The sequence below is a fragment of the Camelus ferus genome, chromosome 9, assembly GCF_009834535.1.
Source record: "Camelus ferus isolate YT-003-E chromosome 9, BCGSAC_Cfer_1.0, whole genome shotgun sequence".
Lineage (NCBI taxonomy): Eukaryota > Metazoa > Chordata > Mammalia > Artiodactyla > Camelidae > Camelus > Camelus ferus.
In genome coordinates this window covers 69,518,255-69,538,079 of record NC_045704.1, presented here as the reverse complement: position 1 = coordinate 69,538,079, position 19,825 = coordinate 69,518,255, and the positions used below count along the sequence as shown (strand labels likewise).

At 34.3% G+C, this 19,825-nt stretch overlaps 1 protein-coding gene across 4 annotated transcripts in view; it reads left to right on the top strand.

Annotated features, from left to right (window-relative positions):
• DPYD (dihydropyrimidine dehydrogenase) overlaps positions 1-19,825 on the top strand; it is a 720,433-nt gene that overhangs the window by 162,299 nt on the left and 538,309 nt on the right. For all 4 annotated transcript variants that reach the window (XR_004322677.1, XM_032487157.1, XM_032487158.1 and 1 more), the window contains exon 4: positions 5,161-5,248. Coding sequence is in view for 3 of the 4 variants with exons in the window: in XM_032487157.1 (XP_032343048.1) it covers positions 5,161-5,248 (88 nt within the window). In the remaining variant the exon portion in view is untranslated. The remainder of the gene's footprint in view (positions 1-5,160; positions 5,249-19,825) is intronic.

Below are 19,825 nucleotides of genomic sequence, written 5' to 3'. Positions count from 1 at the left end.
TTCATTTAATTCAAAATATGCAAAAAGTGTAAAATATACACTTATCCATTAGTATCTGAAAAAGCCAAAAATTTTCTGACACAGACTATAGGAAGGCTGTGGAAAAGGTGGTTTTAATTATGCTGTATTTCAAGACTCATGGCCATCCGGCAAAATATTTTGAGCCCTGGGTGTGAATTGTGTACCATTCTAAATTTTGCTGCTTTTGAATTGTCTTGGAGCACCTACATGTGAATGGAAATTTCTGGTGGATAAATAGCTTTACTTAAAAACTGTTTTGTTGTTAACCTATAAATTCAAGTAAATATGAAAAGTCTTAAAATAGGAACATCACTGGTGTGGCTGAAAGGCAAAATTTTGTACAGGATGAACAAGTCAGTTACTGTAAATGATGTTGCCACCGCTTTCCAGCCCAGCAGAAGTTAGAAGCTGGGCCCAGATGCATATTAGGAATATCCAAAGTTAGTTCCAAATACCCTTGAGCTAGTGAAAACCTTTGGTATGATCAGAGAAGCAGAGTCAGAAAGTATATAGGAGAGGCTGTTAATGGAATATTTAGAGAAGCAGAGAGAAGTATGGGAAGCTGAGAATGGCTCTTGAGTGTTTAATGTATCAGAACATTGGATTAGTCTCATCATGTTTTAAAGATGCCAACCATCTTTCTTGGGTCCTTTTATTATGACAGAATCTGGGTACAAGTGATGCAAGCTGTGGAGCTCAGACATACGTGTGACACGGCTAACCTTCATTTTTTGATTCACATGCTTTCCATTCATCCTGGTACTCTGTTCTGCCCAGTTCCAGTAGAAATATTGCCAAGTTGGGGAAAGGTATTAGACTGTATATTTGCCTACACTGGTGATTACAGGGTAGAGAATTTAGATCCTATACACATCTGCTGCATCTGAATTAGTCCTTCCTAAGAAAGGTACTTGAACATCAAAGATCTGAGGAAATACAATATTAGGAAAGTAATTTTTAGTGTAAACACTAACTTGCCCAGTTTGATTATCTATAGGCTAAACTAGGTTATAAGTAACCTGATGAAACAATGATGGCTTCATTGAACCAAACTGTAGCCAAAACCAGAGACAATGCACTGTGAGGCTTTAAGTCTTGCAGATAGATGTATGTGATATTTGAACTGAGAAAGAAATTATTTAAACTCATGAGTTAGAAAATTCTTAACAAGCATAGGCTACTGTTCCAACTGCTTTGAATGCTTAACAAAAAAAAAAGCAGGTGTCTGTTCTCAGATGTGTGAAGAATGAAATGCTGCTTATTTCATTACTCACTATAATATTTTCTAGTATCATACTATGGAGTAAAACTGTCCAGCCTCACTGATACGTGGGGAGAGGAATCACTGCTCTCTTTCCCTAGAGAAAGACCCTAGATAAATATATTTTTAATAGTTTTTGTTCCTTAAATAGCGTTACTAAAGTTTTTGTACATTTTTTATGTTCATGTCGATCATGAAGGATTAACATTATTAAAGATTCTATATTTTGCTTTTAATGAAATCCATTGTTACGCTCTCTATTAAATATGGAAATGAAAAAAATTCATCACTAGTAAGAAATCTAAGACATTTTATTGCTTTAAAATAATTTGATATACTCTCTATAAATGTAATTATTTGGGGATTAATAATATTACATAAATGTTTATCTGAATTAACTTCTGCCTTTTACAATGCATTTAAAAATAAACTGCACTATAAAAGAGTAACTTTGAAACATAAAAGGAGAATTAACTGACTGAAGATAAAAACAAGTGTAATTTAAATGTTACTTCTAAGGAAAAATTTATGTAGAATTGTGGTTTACAATAATTGTTGACATATTCCCCTAAGTACTGTGTCTGTGATTTTTCATGGTATCAATCATTTAAAGCAATTTAGGTAATAACATTCTGACATGCATTTCTGCTATTTTATTTACACCATTTGCCTACATCATTGTAATGCAGTACCTTTCTGATTTTGTACAGTAAATGCTCTCCGTAGTATCTATTATGGCATGGTCAGAGGATAATTTATTGTCAAATAGAAAAATAGGTCAACACTAATGTCACTTGATGATCAACCCCCCCCCAAGTTTAATAAAACATCTCACCAGCACGCATTCCAGGGCAGTGGCTGGTGTTTTATTAGGACTACCTGGCTACGGCAGTAGTGTAATTACTGAGCTGTCAGAGTGATAAGTGGGATTAATGGCAGCCTGATGCACTTTCGTCTGCAGAGCGCTTAGAGAATTGCAAGATGGTATTATTATCAGAGTCTGCCCATTCTGGCATATTCATGGCACCAAAGAAAAAAAAAGAACGCTGCAATTCAGATTTGCGTTGCCCTCCCTCATTAACATCTGACATTTCCAACAGCTGTTACTTGTGAACTAGCTCAATAATAAACGGAGAGTTATTTGGTAAAGAGACTTAATAACCACAACGAAAAATCTGTACGTTGTCAGTGTTAAGTGAATCTGTTTATGTTGAAGTTAAGATTTCTCTGGAAGAACAGAAAAATATACCACGCGTTAATTTGGCTCATTCATACCTTCTAACATTATAACTTGATTTTTTAATTGCCTTATTATTCAAGTTGGGTGTTAGAAAAAAGAAAAGCTTCTGACCTCATTAGGGGTAACCGGAGTCCTCTGCCTCTCTAAATGTCTACCTATCTGTCTGTCTGTCTATGTCTGTCTATCTGTCTGTCTATCTAGCTATCTAATATCTATCATATTTGTTGCTTTGTTCTTATGGCATGGCCGATATTTTAAAAAACTGTTGAATTTTTTTTACAAATCAGAAGATATTTAAGATCACGTATTATTTGATAGCTGTTTTTATTTTAGCTGTTTTACCACATGAGAGGAAATCCTTTCAAATCACTATTAACGCTCAACGTATTCCTCCACGTGCAGAAAACACACAGAGGTATCAGCTCATTTCAACATCGACAGCCCAGTAGACCGCGCGTTGTTTTCTCTCTGGGTGGTTGTGTGCTTCTGATCGCACTTCCACAGAATTCTTTTGAAACTCAGTGATGGCGTTTTAGGGAAAAAAAAAAAATCATACGTATGAGAAGATAGGAATTCAACTAAATGATAGATGTGAATCTGACAATGACATTTAGAGAAATGATAGGGGAGAGGCTTAATGACTACATTTCAGAGAGGACAATTGATTATGAAAAGCCTTCGGTACTCATTGTGTAAAATTTAATTTAGAGAGAAGGCTAAGGGCACAGACCAGAGAAAAGAGATCAGATTTAAAAACAAGATATTAATTAGGCACTGAGGAATCGGTTCAGACAATGAGGACTCTCCAACTCACAGAAGAATGACAAGGAGACTGGTATTGTTTTCTCGAAGGAAATGAACCAACCTCTTTTCACATGGAAGTGGACAGAAAATGAGCTGGCTAGTCACCTTTGTCCCTGAGCAGCATGGGGCTCATTCTCAGTGAAATTCTCGGAGAATCCTGGTCTTTTGACAGATGTGACAGTGGTATATCTTAAATTTTAGATCTCCAGCATGATTTTTCTTTACTCCCACTCTCACGTTAAGCCAGACCCAATCTCATTGGTTCACCTACCCTGTCATGTTCTTTTCTCTCCAGGCCTGGGCACAAACCATTTTGATTCTTTCGTCGTTTTCTTGAGTGACCCTGCACTCCAAACCCCACCCTCCTTGGCTTCCCTAGTGCTCACGCATTCTTCAAGCATCCCTTACAAGTGTCGCTCCTCCCAGTAAGCTCTTCCTGACTCTCTCCCCTCAGGACTGCCGTTCCTCTGGTAATGCTCCCTTAGCATCTGTTCTCACCCAGATTCACGGTGCCCACACTGCCTACGACAAGTGCCTTTTATATGTCTGAACTGCCTCCAAACAGCAGGGTCCATGAGAGCAGGACCATGGCGATCATGTCATCCCAGGTTCTGCCATCTAACAAGGGCTCATTAAACATTTATTAAATGGACACACAAATATGTGCACGGATGTGCAAATCAAAGACCATTCTAGCCAGTGGTTTCAGTCCTGAAGTGGTAATTATAGAATTGTGATTCTCACTGTGGGGATCCAACCATGTAGATCAAAATCACCTTAAAGATTTTTTTTTCCAAAATGTATATTCTCAGGCTGATAACTCAGACTCAGGAGGGGCTTCCCTTTGGAAGCAATGACACGTGCCCCGCTTCCCACGTGGTTCTTAGGCACACCAAAGTTTGCACCTGCCTCTGGTCATGTCTCCAGGAAGCAGGTTCTGAGATGAGATTAGTATGCAGGAAGTTTATTGGACAATCCACATCCTTAAGAAGTGAAGGAATCAGGATTGGGCAGACACAGCCACAATAAAGGCTGCATGGATCCCTGCAGACTTGTTCCCCAGGTGGAGACAAGGTGCCGGGCCTCTGCCGCCTTCACTGACCTGTGATGGGAAGCTGACTGCCGCTGGAAAGGGGACATGGCCTTGGCGCAGCCCTGCATTTTCAGCTGAGGGCGCAGCAGTTGGGGGGATAAATGCTTCAGCCTGGAAGGGGGTGGAGCTGGGCTGTGCACTGAAGCATCTACTCCAGAGTCCAGTTGCTTTATGACTTAGTGTGTAGGTTAAGAAAAATCAGAAAATTGGAGGAAGGGAGGCAGAGAGGGAGGGAGGATGGTAGGGAAAGGATGGGGGGAGAGGTAGGTGGAAAAGTGGGAGGGATGAAGAGAGGAAGAAAGGATGTCACACGTTGTAGAATGAGGGCGCTTACCTTTGCACTTGTATAACTGTGGCCTAAAAGGCATGCACAACTTTTGTCGCGAGAGACTGCATTCTCTAAGCTTTGTCAGTATAGTGAGGGATCTGAATAAGACTGACTTAGTAAATGAATGAATGATGTATCTTCAATAATTGTGATCCTTTAAACTCCAGGAGGGACGCCAAGGGGAAGGGCGGTTTTCGGCCCTCGTGGTGTTATTTTATACACTTTGCAAGGTGTGCAAAATGTGAAACACAAGTGCTCTGTGCTTACTCCTTAAAGGAAAGATTTTGTGCCTAAAAATAGTACAACTTTACTTGTTCTTACCAGACAGTGACTCTGGATGGGTGTAAGGTGGAGAATATATGGAATATTCTCTGACTTTATAGTCTCTCTAATCCAGTTATTTTATTCCCTAGATGCCTGAAATGTGCAGACGCTCCCTGTCAGAAGAGCTGTCCGACTAATCTGGATATCAAATCGTTCATCACGAGCATCTCAAACAAGGTGAGTTCAGACTTAGCTGCAAGTGACAATTAATAGCAGCACTGGCTCCTGTTCTCTGTCTGTTAGGACCTATGATGAAAGCATGAAGTTTGTCTTCGTCAATTGGGTTAAAGGCTTAAAATACGATTCTATAGGCAGGTGAAGATGTGGCACATTTTATTAAGTGGTCTCTTACAAGCTGTGATACGATTATTGTGAAAATGTGTGTTCTTTGTTTATTGTCTTAAAAATCAGTTTATGGTGAATTAATCATTTTTTAACCCTAGGCATTCACTGAATAGATTAATTCTAGCTTAAACGTGCTAAACGCTTACAGGTAGGAACTGTCATTGATTATCAAAACATATTTCAAATTTGTGAAATATCTTTGTTTTAAAATATGCTGTGGTATTGAGTCTGGCACGCTGAGACAAATCAAGGAAATTTGATTAAGATTTGGAATAATTGATAGAGACTGATAGAGTTGTAGCTAAACTTCCCCTCCCCAACAAAAAAAAAACCACAAAATAGAAAATAGGATTTTATGTGCATGAGTATAAAAAGGAATTTTGACTTTTAACTTTTTTTAAAATTCAGTGTTAAGCTTAGTTTTTAGTCATTATGAGAATGGCTGACAGAGTGAATGATTAATTAGTATCTTTTGTTTGCGAAAGGAGCCGTGAGCGCTCCAGCCAGGTGTCTTATCCTTTAACTACTGAGAGAAGCTGAAGGAAGCCTTTCCGTAACGATGTGGGGAAGTTTTCTTACAGAGTTTGACACTTATGTTCTAAAATACTGTAAAAACCAGTAAGTGCTCCTTTAACTGCCAGATACCTTTTTCTGTATAAAGAGCATTTCTCAGTATGTCAATGATTAAAAAAAATATTGTAGGAGGAAAATAATACGTTTATATAGCGTTAGGATTTCAGATGAATGAAAGGTTATGACAGGGTGTTAAGAACATGGTACAGGACATTGTATTAATCTGCATGGTCAGATTTATTAGAATTTGAAGTCCAGGTTGAATTTTTAGGTCAAATACTTATTGTGAACTCAGGAAAAATTACTTATCTCCCTACTTTCATTTAAGAAAAAAAGATGGCATCTATCTTACAAGATTGTGGTAGGTACTGAATAATATTTGTATGTGAAAATCTCTAACATGGTAATTATTCAGTATTTTTTGGTAAGGAATTATTAACTTCCCTCTTCATTCAGTATGGTAAATGCTGTACAAATGATTCCTATTTTTGTAGCTGGTGTAATGTATTGAACACCTGCTACCTACCAAACACGGTGACAAGTATTGGGTAAGAGAGGGCCCTTGCTATGACCTTGCCTTTTAGAAGCTCTTCATCTAGGACCAAAAGCAGATACATGAAGAAACAAAACAAGACAAGACAAAAGCCTGGGCAGAATTCAGTGTGGTTAGTGCTGCAGCCTGTGCAGTTCAGGAAGAGAATTCAGCATGAGAAAAAGCAGGAATGCGGGCATGTACATGGCAGGTCTGGGGACATATAATAAACTCAGTGTGGCTACAACGGAGCCTACATTACACGAAGAGCGATGTGAAAGAGACAAGGCAATTCGATGGGATTAGGCTGTGGAAATTTTTGAATTCTGTGCTCAATATCTGAGGCGTAATAGTAGGAACTCACCAATGCTTTGTACTTGTTTTGTAATTAATAAGATGAAATCCGAAAAAGAGATCCCATTTGTTACATTTGTGGTCTCCCAAACATTTATCATCACAGGACTCCTGTATCCTATGTGAAAGTAAAAAACTTAAATGAAGCATCTATTAAGAATTCTTATTTATTTAATTAAACCTCATGAGAAAAAGAGGGAAATAAAATGTCCAAAGTTTGAAGGAGAAAGTGTTTTGGCTAAAATTATATTTAAAGTAGCACTCCTGACTTCAAGCATGAGGCAATATTAGAATTACGATCCACGCTAGCTAAAATTTCCCCAGATATTCCAAAATTCAGTGGTGATGTTTCGATTGTAATTAGTGCATAGCCCACTCGTTCAAGGTCTGCAAAAACTTAAAGGAAATAAAGACAAAAAGAGAATAATGATATCTTTTGAAAAGTTTATAAAATGTCTAAACAAAGTCAGAATCATCTCTATTTTAGGAAAACTTGGATTCACTCATTTGTCCATATTATTTGCTATCTGATGAAGCATCATGCTTAAGTGTTTATGGAAACAGACTTCCATATAGAGAGAAGATATTTTGAGGTATTTAATAGAAAATGTAATCTTTCCCCAGACATTTAAGGAACTCTATTGTAGGGAGTGTTTTGTTGAGGAATCATGGTAGCAATCATGAAAGGTCAGGGATTGTTGTTCTTTAAAGCCTGCAGCTTTTTAGATATTTACCAGCTGTGTACAATGTAGGCTGTCCCACATCGCTCTGCCTGTGGACCTCAACTCAGGAGGGGGGTTCTTTCCAGGTTGAGAGGGTAATTGAATCACCAGACTTAATGAGCCTTGAGCCTTTTTGAGAAAAGGATGTCACTTGTGTTGTATTGTGTTAGGTTTCTATGATTCAGTGGAGTTTAGGCCAAGACTTCCATTCTTTATTTTCCTACAAACTGGATTACAGCTCTTGTTTCCAAAGGTACGCTCGAGTCTATTGTACCTCCTCAGTCAGGTTTTCGCTGTTTCGTTCATGCAGGCTGTTGTTTGCAATTGTATCTCTCAATCGGAAGAACAAGCTTCAGATTCATCAAACTGTGAATACTGGGTTACATTTTTTGATAGTTTTCTTTTGAAAAAATGGTACTTTATATAAGAATGCGTAAGGTCACTATATAAATATAGTGAAAAGATAACAACAATTTTGTTAGTTTCATGATGATTTATTTTAAACAATAGTTATTTTTTCTTTCAAAATTGCACATTAAATTGTAAAGCATTGATTCTTCAAGATATTTTCATATTTTATAGAATCTGTGTACTTAGATTTGTATGGATTCTATATGTAGATAAATAAATTTAATAATATATATCAGAAAAAAGCTGACTCAATGACTCAAGATAAAGGACTCTAGCTTATCATTCCTCTTGAAAGTAACTAGAAGTCAGAGGAGCAACAGAATTTAACTAAGAATTTTTGATAAATATTATTGATAAAATTATTTTTATTTCAAAAAGTTGTCTTGATATATGTATGTATGTATATGCATGTGTATATACAGACACATGCAAACACATGACACAAAAGTTACAAAGCAGATGTACAGTCAATAGGTTTAGTCCATCCTCCTTATTGGTTTGCTTTTCAATTTCAATGGCTTAGTGGTTTATACTTCTGTCAAATAAAATGTTGATCATTTTCAGAATAATTTTCTAAAATCATAGCTCTAATTATATTGCACCCTTGTTCAGAAAACTCCAGTGGCTCTCCATTGCCTGAAAACTAATGTCCAAATACATAACCTATTATGTAAGCCAATTGGGCTTCCTCCCACTACTATGACAGAGAAGTAAGTAGACAAAAATGTATGAGAAAGTGCACAGTTTATTACCCACTATTTTAAAAAATTAATATATTAGATAAATAAAAGAAAAATGTAGTGATGAGGTTCCCTTTGGTACCCAAGGCTAGTTTCCTCACTTTTATTGCCAGATAACTATGAGCACCCCTCTCCATCCCAAGAGGATTGACAGAAAACTTACTCCTGCCATAAGATGGTGTTCAAGTGAACACAGCTTTTAAAAACTCTTCTAGAGGACTAACAAGCCATTACCTGCAGGTATAAATCTGCCATTTGGTTTAAATAAATAATTCTGAACTTGTGTGTCAGTTTCCCTTACAGTTGAGATGCCAATTTTTGAGTAATGTGAAGAGATGTATTTTTTTTCCCTAGGACTGAATATATTCTAAACTTTACAACAGTTAAATATTATGGGTCTGTGTCATTTGGGGACCCAGTCTGAGTGGGTCTTGTGGCATAGACTAGGTACTATATTTCTAATTAGCTCTTCCCTGTCTCATAAGATAATGTTTTCTGTATATTAATTCTATCCTTTTAAAACTTAATCAGATTGTATTGTTAATGCTTTATTAGTCAACACTGGATTAATGTTACTCAAATTTTTGCCAGTTTTCTTTAGTTTTTTTTTTTCCCCCATGTTGGGATTTCCATGGGAAAGCAGCTTACTTTCATTAGAATAAATACTTTAAATCTTCCTTTGGTAAGGATATGTGTTGACCAAACCTTTTAGTTTCTGAAACTGTTTATGTGTTTCTTCACTCTTGAAAAATGCCTTGATTATATATAGAATTTAGGGTTGGCAGTTATTTTTTTCCACCTCTCAGAAAATATCATTTTAATGTCTTTTGTCATGCACTGATGCTATTGGAAAGCAGCCTAATTATTGCTCACTAGAGAGTAATAATGTCTTTGGAGGGGGAGTGATTTAAACAGCCTTTTATCTTTGGTGTTGAATAGTTTTACAGTGATTTATCTAAGTCTGGGTTTCTTTTATTTTGCTTGATTTTCATTGTGATTCTTGAATCTGTAGATTGATGTCTTTCATCGTTTGGGAGAATTTCCCATTGTCTTTTTCCTCTTTATGGAGCTCCCCTTAGATATGCTAAACCTTCTTACTTTATTTTCAGTGAATCAACTTATTTCTCAAACTTGAATCTCTTTGATTTTTAGTGGTTACATTTTAGATAATTTCCTTCAATTCTACTTTCAAGTTACTACTACCTTCTTCACCAATTTAAAACATGTCTTTAAAATGGTCCACTGAGTTTTGAGTTATAATTTTATCTTTCATTTCTGGTAGCTCTTTTTTTAATATTAAGAAAAATCTCTGCTATTTTTTTATTCATTTTTCCAGTCTACCTGTAATTTCTTAAAAAAATACATACAATTACTTTTTTTTTGTACTCTGAGGATTTCATTATCCAAAGTTTTTGTGAGTCTGATTATATTTTGTGTGATGTCTACTGGTTCCACTCGTAATATTTTGTTTCTTTATATGTTTGATTTTTTTTTTTTAACTCTGGTTGTTCATTTTCTTTGAGGCTTTATCTGTGGAAATTCTGGGAGAACTGTGATGAAAACATGTGTCTTTAGAAGGAATTTACATTTGCTATGTTATGAAAGGCTCTGAAAATAGAAGCCTCTGTTTACCTGGTTTAACAAATGCCCTTAAGATGAATCCACTTATTTCTGTGGCTTGCTGGCTTGTCATTTTTAGTCCCCGGACATGAAAGCTCATGGATGCATTCACAGTGATTTTTCAAAAAAGCACTTTACATAAAATTTTAACTTTTTGAATTAGAAGAATCATACTAGATAATTATTTCATAACACGTGTGGAAAAGTGCGATAAATATTTAAGATAAATGGGTAGTCTAGAATGATTGAAACATACATTTTTGTTGGTAAATACTGAAATAGTAATTGGGAATGCAAATGGAAGAAAGAACTTTTGAAAAATAACACAAAAAGATTTGCTACATCAGTTATTGAAACTTACTATAAAGCTACTACAATTAAGGCAATACAGTGTTGGTACAGGAATACACGTTTCTGGAACAGATCAAAGTCTGTGAACCAAGAAAATACGAAAACATAATATATAATGAAGAGGACATTTTAATTCAGTGGAAAATGATGAATTCTAAATGGTTCTGCTATTAATTTGACTCTACTTTTAGAAACTTCCATCACATCCTCTAACATAAATTTTAGGTAGACAAAACTTTTAAATATAAAAACAAACAGATTTCAGAATAATTTTGAAGCTGTGAGCTATGTGAGAGAACATTTGACTACACACATTTTAAAATGTATTTAAAAATAAAAACTAATCAAACTTGAAACCAAGTGAATTTTTTTTTGTTCTGGATGTTCAAGCTAAGTGGTAACTTCTAAAGTTCCTAAAAATTTAAATGAGAACCGTAACCCAATCCTATATATTCACGGGCAGTTATAAACATTAGAAATAGAGCTCATGCAAATGATTAATAACCACATTAGCAATATTCCACTTCCACACTAGTGAGAAATATGCACCTCAAAGGGTGGGGCACCAGTTTTCTCTCATCAGATTTTTAAAGTTAAAAAGTTAAATAACCTCCTATGATATTTAGCAGGAAGGAAACAGGAAGTCTTGTACAGTGGAAATATATTTGAAAATTTCAAATATACATACTACTCTGCCAGCAGTGCTTTGCTACGTGTTCTTCCTAGAGAAATAAAAGCACTACCATGTAATGGCATATGTACAGTGACGTTTATTATAGCAGCTGCAGCATTGTTTGAAGTAGCAAAAAGCTTGAGACCATTGTAGTTCCCCTCATTAGGAAAATGGTCAAATCTGTCAGGCTCTGTTTATGTAATGGAATGTTATGAAACTATTCAGCATTATTATATTTAATGATCCGGAGGGATATCCCTATTAAATGAAAAATTAATATGAGTAGCATAACACTATCTTTAGAAAAAATTCTAATTTATAAATAGACTAAACATGGCATAGAAGGATGTAACTTAAACTTTGGATTCCTCAGTTGACTGAGGTTGAGGGAGAGGTAAAGAGAGGTTACTCGCATTTTTCTTATGTATCTCCATATTATTTTACTTCTATAATGAGCATGTACATTTATAGTAAAAATAATAAATTAGAATTCAATAGTAAAATGAAGTAAAATAAAGCGATGGGGTTACAGAGTAACATGTGCAGGCCTTGTTCTAAGTTTTTATCTTGGCGTAAAGAGTGAAAGATTCAGAGTTTTTTTTTTTTTTCTAAATGACTAATAATTCCAAATCTGTTTCTTGAATAATATGTTTTCCCACTATTCTGAAATGCCACATCTATCATATACTTAATTCCATATTTATTTAGTTCTATTTCAAACCCTCTATTCGTCCTATCAATCTGTCTATCTTTGACAGGACCAGGGTATTTTCATATGTTGTGTAATATACCCTGTCATTGATTAAGGTCATTCCCCTGATACTATATTTATTTTCAGAATATCCTAACTTATTTCAACGTGTAAAAACTAGTTGTATGAAATGGAGAGAAGCTCTACAAAATAATTACTGGTGTAATAACATTAATTTCCATTTATTAATGCAAATGTATGCTTATCTTACCTCATTTCTTTATCAGTTGGTATAATATTAACTAAATTTTCTAGAATTCAGCCTTTAATTTTAGTATATAACTTCTCAGTTTTGAGTCTGGCAAATGGTAGGATGCTAAATTTGCTAGTGCTGAAGACAACAGAGTGTAATATTATTTTCAAAATGTCCCATCTTTTCTAATGTATTGTGCTGGAAAAGGTAGATGGATGTTACATTGTCTGTTGAATCATTAATGCTTATGCAAAATCTGTCCTGTTTCTGTTTTATAATGTATGTCTTCGGGGCTTTAAAAGGTTACATTTTTACTTTTAATCACAGCCAATATGTGTAATGGTAACTGCTTTTCTTCATATTTACTTCAAAAGATAAGCATTTAGTTCTGAAAAACCTTCGATAACATAAAGTGTAGTTACTCAAACTATTACAAAATGTTAAGCAGTATAAAATCTAAAGTAATGTAAGTATAACTAAATGAGAAAAAATATTGTACATATCAAGCCAATTTCATATGAAACAGATAAAACGACATTGTTTGTAGTTGTGTATATGTTTAGGCACACTTAAACATGTGCCATTGTAAATACTATAAAATTTTAATTATTTTAAAAACAGAACATTGGTATAGAGTCTACATATGTATATGTAAATTAAACTGGAATGACAGCCTTTTTCTTTAATATAATCAAGACAAAGAAAACTCTATATAAGCATGTAAGATACTACTTAGAATATTTGTGAATATTAGTAAGTAAAGTACAATAGCACAGAATCTAGACAAATGGAATTTTAATCTAATTAACCATCTCATTATATAGAAAAGAAATTTGAAATCCAGCAAGGCTAATGGCTTATCCCAGATCACACAACCCCTTCATAATGTAACTGAATTTTCCTGAATTCTTGTCCCGTTTGCTCTTGTGTGCATCAAACTCCACTATTAGTGAATAAAGTGTGTATATGAAGAGTTATTATTAAAACATAAAGGGCTAAATAAGTAACACATTTGCCATCGTGAGTTTTATTAACTATTACTATCATCTTGAGTGGTGGGCAGAACGTGTAACACAGTAGACTTAAGCAAATCTGGGTTTTATTTTTTGAAAACTATTTTGATAAATTGAAGAATTTCAAGTAAATTATTATAATCAAAATTAATTGTAATTTTGAAAGTCGTAATGGGCTTAAACTAATGCACTTGGAATGGAGACTTTCCTGGTTAATCTATTTGTACCCACTGTACAGACTGTGGCTGACAGTTGGTTTTATGAACCGTATATAATAACGTATTATGGTAGACAAAAAAACACCCTGTCAGTTAAGAAATCTCTTATTTCTGTCAGTGAGGCACAAACCTTCACAAAATAGTCTGACTTTATTTTGTTTGAATAGAAGAAAATGGAGTGTCAAATCATAGTCTACCTCTAATAGCAAAAGAGATAAATTCTGTCTTAAGTTATTATTATGCATATGTGTATGTATGATGTTCAACAGTCATTGAGTTTGTTTTAAATTTTATTAGGGGGAAGATTATTTGGAGTGACATTATTTGAACTCTTTCTTACCTTCAGATGTTTATATTTTAATTTTGCTGTTACACATCTGTGTCATTGAGAATACAAATTTATTTCTAAAACTTGGCCAACAATTTAATGAACTTGAGTTTTTTTGCCTTTTCTAATAACAATTTTTAAAAAGCAAACAAACAACAAAGCCGCCACGGTTTTTCTCTTTTTAGCCAAGTATTAGTAACCAGTATATTTAAATTATATCAGAGATGGAGTAAGTCTCAATTATTTGCTGAGTAGGCAATCATACATGTGATGTAGCTTTGTTTTTAGTATAACATCTTTCAGAAGAGGAAGAAGACATATGAAGTGCAATAAGACATCCAGACACCAAATTTCTTGTTCAAACTTTTAGACACCAGATGCCCTTTTAGTGTATAATGTGTGTACAGTTTTGTTCAAGTAAAAATAATCCTATTTAAGCCATATTTCTGTTTATCTTTAAAAAGATGCAGTTTAGTTGGGTTGTAAGGAAAAATAATCTCGATGAAAAATAAAATTTATAATATAAAATTAGAAATTGTTTAGCATTTTTATGTAGTATATGAATAAGGGATTCTAGCAAATTAATTTTCCTCTACCTTCAATAATTTCTCAAATTAAAACATTTCCATTTGCTTGCAAGTTATACAGTTTTTATAAATGACACTTGTAGATTTCTACTTTCACATTTCTTCTTAGCTTTCATGCTAATGTTTTGATGATGACTCTAACATATGTGTTTCTATATTTGCACTGAAGTTTAGATGCAGAAAGGCATCTTATCTCCTTGAAGAAATTATATGAATTATAGTATATTATTATATATGATCTCTAGCACACACTAAATGAAATAATTTTGTATTCTATTGTTTATTTTTGTGTTTCTTAATATCTAAGAATGAAAAATTATATCTCTATAAATTTCTTACAAGATCTATTGCACATCTTAGTATTTTATCTGGATAAAGTGGCCTTTTAATTTTCACAACAGCTATTCACATTATTTACTTTAAATTGGTCATTCAAACCTGTGAAGTAATTTATACTTTTTGAATTTTATATCAATGTTTATTTTTGATATTTAAAGATAAATGCCAATCAGTTGAGTTTCTAGTAGTATATTCTTCTGCCTGCTCAGAGGTAAAGGGTATAGATTAGTCAAGATTTCTGAGCTTGAGAAAAATTTTTAAATTAATAAAATTCATGTGTCAGAAAAATATACAAGTACTGTAAATTTATATTAACAAATACAGTGATCAAAAGAGTTCAGTACAAAGAAAGGACATTCTGGCATCATGCTTCTAGATGGAAAATAGTGAAAAACTGTTAAAACTTTTTAAAGGAAATTTTATTTAAACAATGATATCAGGTATGAAAAAGAAGGACATCATTATAGATGAAAATTGGATTCCATTTATCTAAAACAATCTAGAGGCAAAAATACTAATTCTTCATGCATATCTCGTGCTTACCAAAGACCTCTCACATAGTAGATGCTCAGTAAATACTACATGCTTGGTGAACTGAATACAGGTACACACTGTAAGTTATCTTAAGTAACTCATGGGGACAGTTATAAGTTCTCAGGTCAATTAAATAGAGAAAAGTGGCCAGGGTGCAGAAACTGAAGCAGAAGTGACATTTTTATGTTTCTCTACTGTGTATGAAGAATTATGCCTCTATTTACATGCCTCCATGCTGTTTCTTTTTTATGAGTTAGTAGATTGATGATAGTTTTTCTTTCTATACATTTTGCTCTTTTGCTGTCTTTCTTAATCTACTACCGTATGTGAGTTTTCTTTGATAAATAAATGTTCATCTTAAACTCTTAGAATTAACATTTTAAGAAAAAAATTCAGGGAGGAAAAGCCTAGGGTGTGGGGTGGGACTTAAATGTATTAAATTATTCTGTGCCCCATAACGTACTAGACATCTTATCTGTGTCAAATGTTTTTTTAAAAAAATTACTGTAAATATGACTAATTAAGAAGGAATTTTGATCTGCAGTTCTTAAGTGATGAAGCTGAGGTTAAGAGAGACTACATTTTCCCCCAATCATATGGTATAAGCATGATTCAGATCCAGGGGTGTATGGCTCCAAAGCCCATGTGTGTGTGTGTGTGTGTGTTCTCTAGTTTAGGACCTTAAGGTCAGATAAAAACTTTATTTTCTACAAGAAAAATTTCTTTTTATTTCCTGACACATTAGTGAGACTAAAATAAATTCATAGTTCTAAAGTCTAATCATGTAAAACTTCTCTAAAATGTAATGTATGTGGTATTTTGAAGGGAGGATTTTTCAGAATAAAACCAGCCAAGCTTATTCTTTGTCTCCATTTGCCTCCAGAAGCAGGTGAGCACTGTGAGGGCAGAGATTTTTGTGTATTCTGTTCGTGGCTCATCCCCCTCTCTCCTTTGCAAATAAGTGAAGATCTGTAGGTTGTTTACTGAGGGATGGGGCCAGCCTGGCAGAGTGCTCCTGTGCCTGCACTTTTTGTATGTGCTACTAGAGATATTTTCTATTTAATGAATGTACATCATGACACTCACCATTATATAGCTCAATCCAGAAATATAAGTAATGTTAATTCACCCTTCTCACACATGCAAACTTACTGAAGTTTAGCCCAAGTATTTTTTAAATGCAACAGATTGGAGTTTATCTTGGAAGGGTGCTTCCATCTGTGAAAACGCTCACTGGAAAGAAGGAAGAACACTTGAAAATAAATCTACCAGCTGTATTGATAATGCCGTAGTGACATGAAGGCCTGAATATGATAGGACTATTTGTTAAAATAGTTATACCATATGAGAGAATTGGTGGCTTGTGAGTTTTTCATGTTTCTTGATAACAAATTTAAAAATTGTTAAAGTGTAGAGGAATGACACTGATGCAGTTTCAAGCTATAACTTAAAAAAACAACAACAAAGAATCAAAGTTATCTTAAAATTAACTCACATAATAAATAGCACATATTGTACCTTAGGGTGTGCTTTCAAAACTCCAGTGAGAATAGAAACTTCAATGCCAGCAAAATGTTGGGTAAGTTTATGGATTGGATAACATTCAATGCCTATTCTTTTGTGTTCATATAAAAACAACAAACATATCAAGCATCATTTTTCTCTTTTAGATTTTTGTTCAAAGAAGGGTAAAAGTTCTCATGCCTTATGCATAAAATAAACCTGTGCAAAAAAAATCACATATTTATTTTTCATCCTTGCTAACCTAGCCCTGTACATTTTTTTTTTTTCTCACAAGACTGAAATGCTTGTGACTACATAACGTGAAGAAACCAGTTGAAGTCGTTGTGTATTTTCTAGAAGGAGACTGCTGAGGTGTCTTTAAAGTACCCTTCTAAATTTAAATTTTATAACCTTTACTTTTAGGAAGTTTAAGAGCTCACGGAATAGGAGTCAAACCTCTTGTTTAGACGGAGGGCTCAGGAAGTCGTCACACTTACTCTGAAATAATTGATATTGATCTTGGTGTTCTTGATGGAAAGAGTCAAGGAGGTGTTCCTTTCTAATAGGTTTCTGAATGTCTCCCACTTGGAGTACCCAGATCGCTACACGTGGCATCACCCACCATTTCTTCAGAGTTATTTGTGAGAAGTGATTGCAAAGGTGACTTCTGAATCATTGTTGAATGTTGGCTCAGCCTGTTTTCAAAACCATGTTTCTATATTCTGTGATAATTTTTTTTTTTTTTTTTGGTTTCAATTGTGTCTTCTTCACATTCTCTATATTTCCACTCCCTTTCTGAGAATTTCCACATCATCCATACAGTAGTCTTCCCAGCTAGTTCCTTAACACTGGCACCCTTCTATTAAAAAGCTTCAATTAAATACCAAACCCTTATATTGGCAGTGAAGAGTCTCCATAATTTGGTCAAAGCACATTTTCCAAAAATATCTCCTAATCATCATTTCCTATGTGAATGAATGAGCTACTGTAGCCAAATTGCCAAGTCGTTGTGTCAAGATATAGTCTGACTTCTTTGATTACTTGCTCATATCGATCCACCATGAATTGTGTGTTATTCCCTCTCATCTCCTAGTCCTGTCTCCTCCAGAATCATTTCAGTTGCCACCAGTTTTAAAGTTGATTCTAAATCTTAGCCTGAAATGACTTCTTATCCAGTAGCACAAGCATTTTGATGTCAGGGAGCATATGTTTGCCTTTAAAAATATTCTCATGATGATTTTTTTATTTTTATTTAGTAAGTCTTATTAATTTTTAAAAAAATGTATAACCTACAATTTTATTTTGATGTGAAGGTTGCACTTGGAGTCATGAGCATGTTGAAGAATCACTAGACAGCTTCATTGTCAGTGATATTCTGTGATAACTTGGGCCCTACCAGCTTGACGGTTATAGCACATCATGAACCAGAAGTGTAATTGTAAATGTTTTACTTGTTGCATTAAAAATATGTATCTATTTTTCTTCTTGTGTCATTATTTTATGTGCAGTCTTGAAACCCAATTTGGGGCTCATAAAAGAATCACTATTTTTTTGGAAAGATCTTTAGGCTTTTGATTAGATTATATTCTTTTTGTACTGTTTTTTTTTTTCCCTCAAATATCCTTAGACATTACCTACAATTGACATTTTTTCCCCATGATACTGTTTTATGTTGTAAAGACACTTCTAATTATGCAATAGGAGTTTTTTGTCAGTGAGTCAGTCAATGAATATTTGTTCATCAGTCATGTCAGATGTTCCTGAGGTGTCAAGTAAGATGAGGAAAGAACACAGACAATGACTTTGAGATGTTCTCTAGCAGTGATTAACTGCTTGCTTAGGTACAGATGTTGAGTGAGGGGACAGTGGATTTAAGCAGGAACTAAGGATGTTTGCTTAGGAATAGATCAATTAATTTTAAGTTAATAACTGTTCCTTATGGCCATTATTAAGTAAAATTACCCAAAACCAGAAGCTAAAGCCAAGGAGGTAAATCTGTATATGTTTACAATTATCATACTAAAATATTTTTTAAATAAATAAGGTGACACTTAAGTATTATTTAATTTGTAGGGAAAAAACTAACTTTTGGTTAAAATTTCAGACTGCAAATTTACATCTTAACTTTTAGATTTGTGTACAATAGAGATACAAATTATTTCCGTTCAGTAAAAAAGATAACTTCAAAAGTTATGTTTTATTGCCTCCTAGGATATTGTCCAGTTCCGCATCTAATTTAGCAGTCTTATTCAAATACCCCTTTATTTAATTGCCTATATAATTCCCAGTCCTGTAAGTATACTTGTTAAAGAATAACAGCCTTACTGAGATACAATTCGCATCCCCTACAATTTGCTAATGTAAAGTGCACAGTTCAATGATAATGAATATATTTGCAGAGTTACAGTCATTACCACAAATCGAGCATAGTTTTATCATCCCCAAATGAAACCGTGTGCCCATTAGCAGCCGTTTTCCATTTCTTCTCAGACCCCCAGCCATCGGCAACTACCAGTCTGCTTTCTGTCTCTTTAATTTTGCCTATTCTGGATATTTTCTATAAATGGAATCATGTGATATTTGGTCTTTTGTGAATGGCTTGTTTCACTTAGCATCATGTTGTCAAGGTTCAGCTATACTGTGGCATGTATCATTACTTCATTCCTTTTCATTGCCAAGTAATATCAATTGTATGGATATCACATTTTTTCAGTCTTTCATCAGTTGATGGGCAGTTGAGTTGCTCCTGTGTTACGGCTTTTAGGAATAATCCTGCTGTGAACATGAGTGTACAAAGTTTTGCGCGGAGATAGGTGGTAATTTTCTTGGGTGTACAGCAAAGCGTGGAATTGCTGAATCTCATGGTAACTCTATTTTTGAACCTTATGAGGAACTGCCAAACTATTTTTCAAAGCAGCTACATCATTTTTCCAGTCCCATCAGCAGAGTATAAGGGTTCCAGTTTCT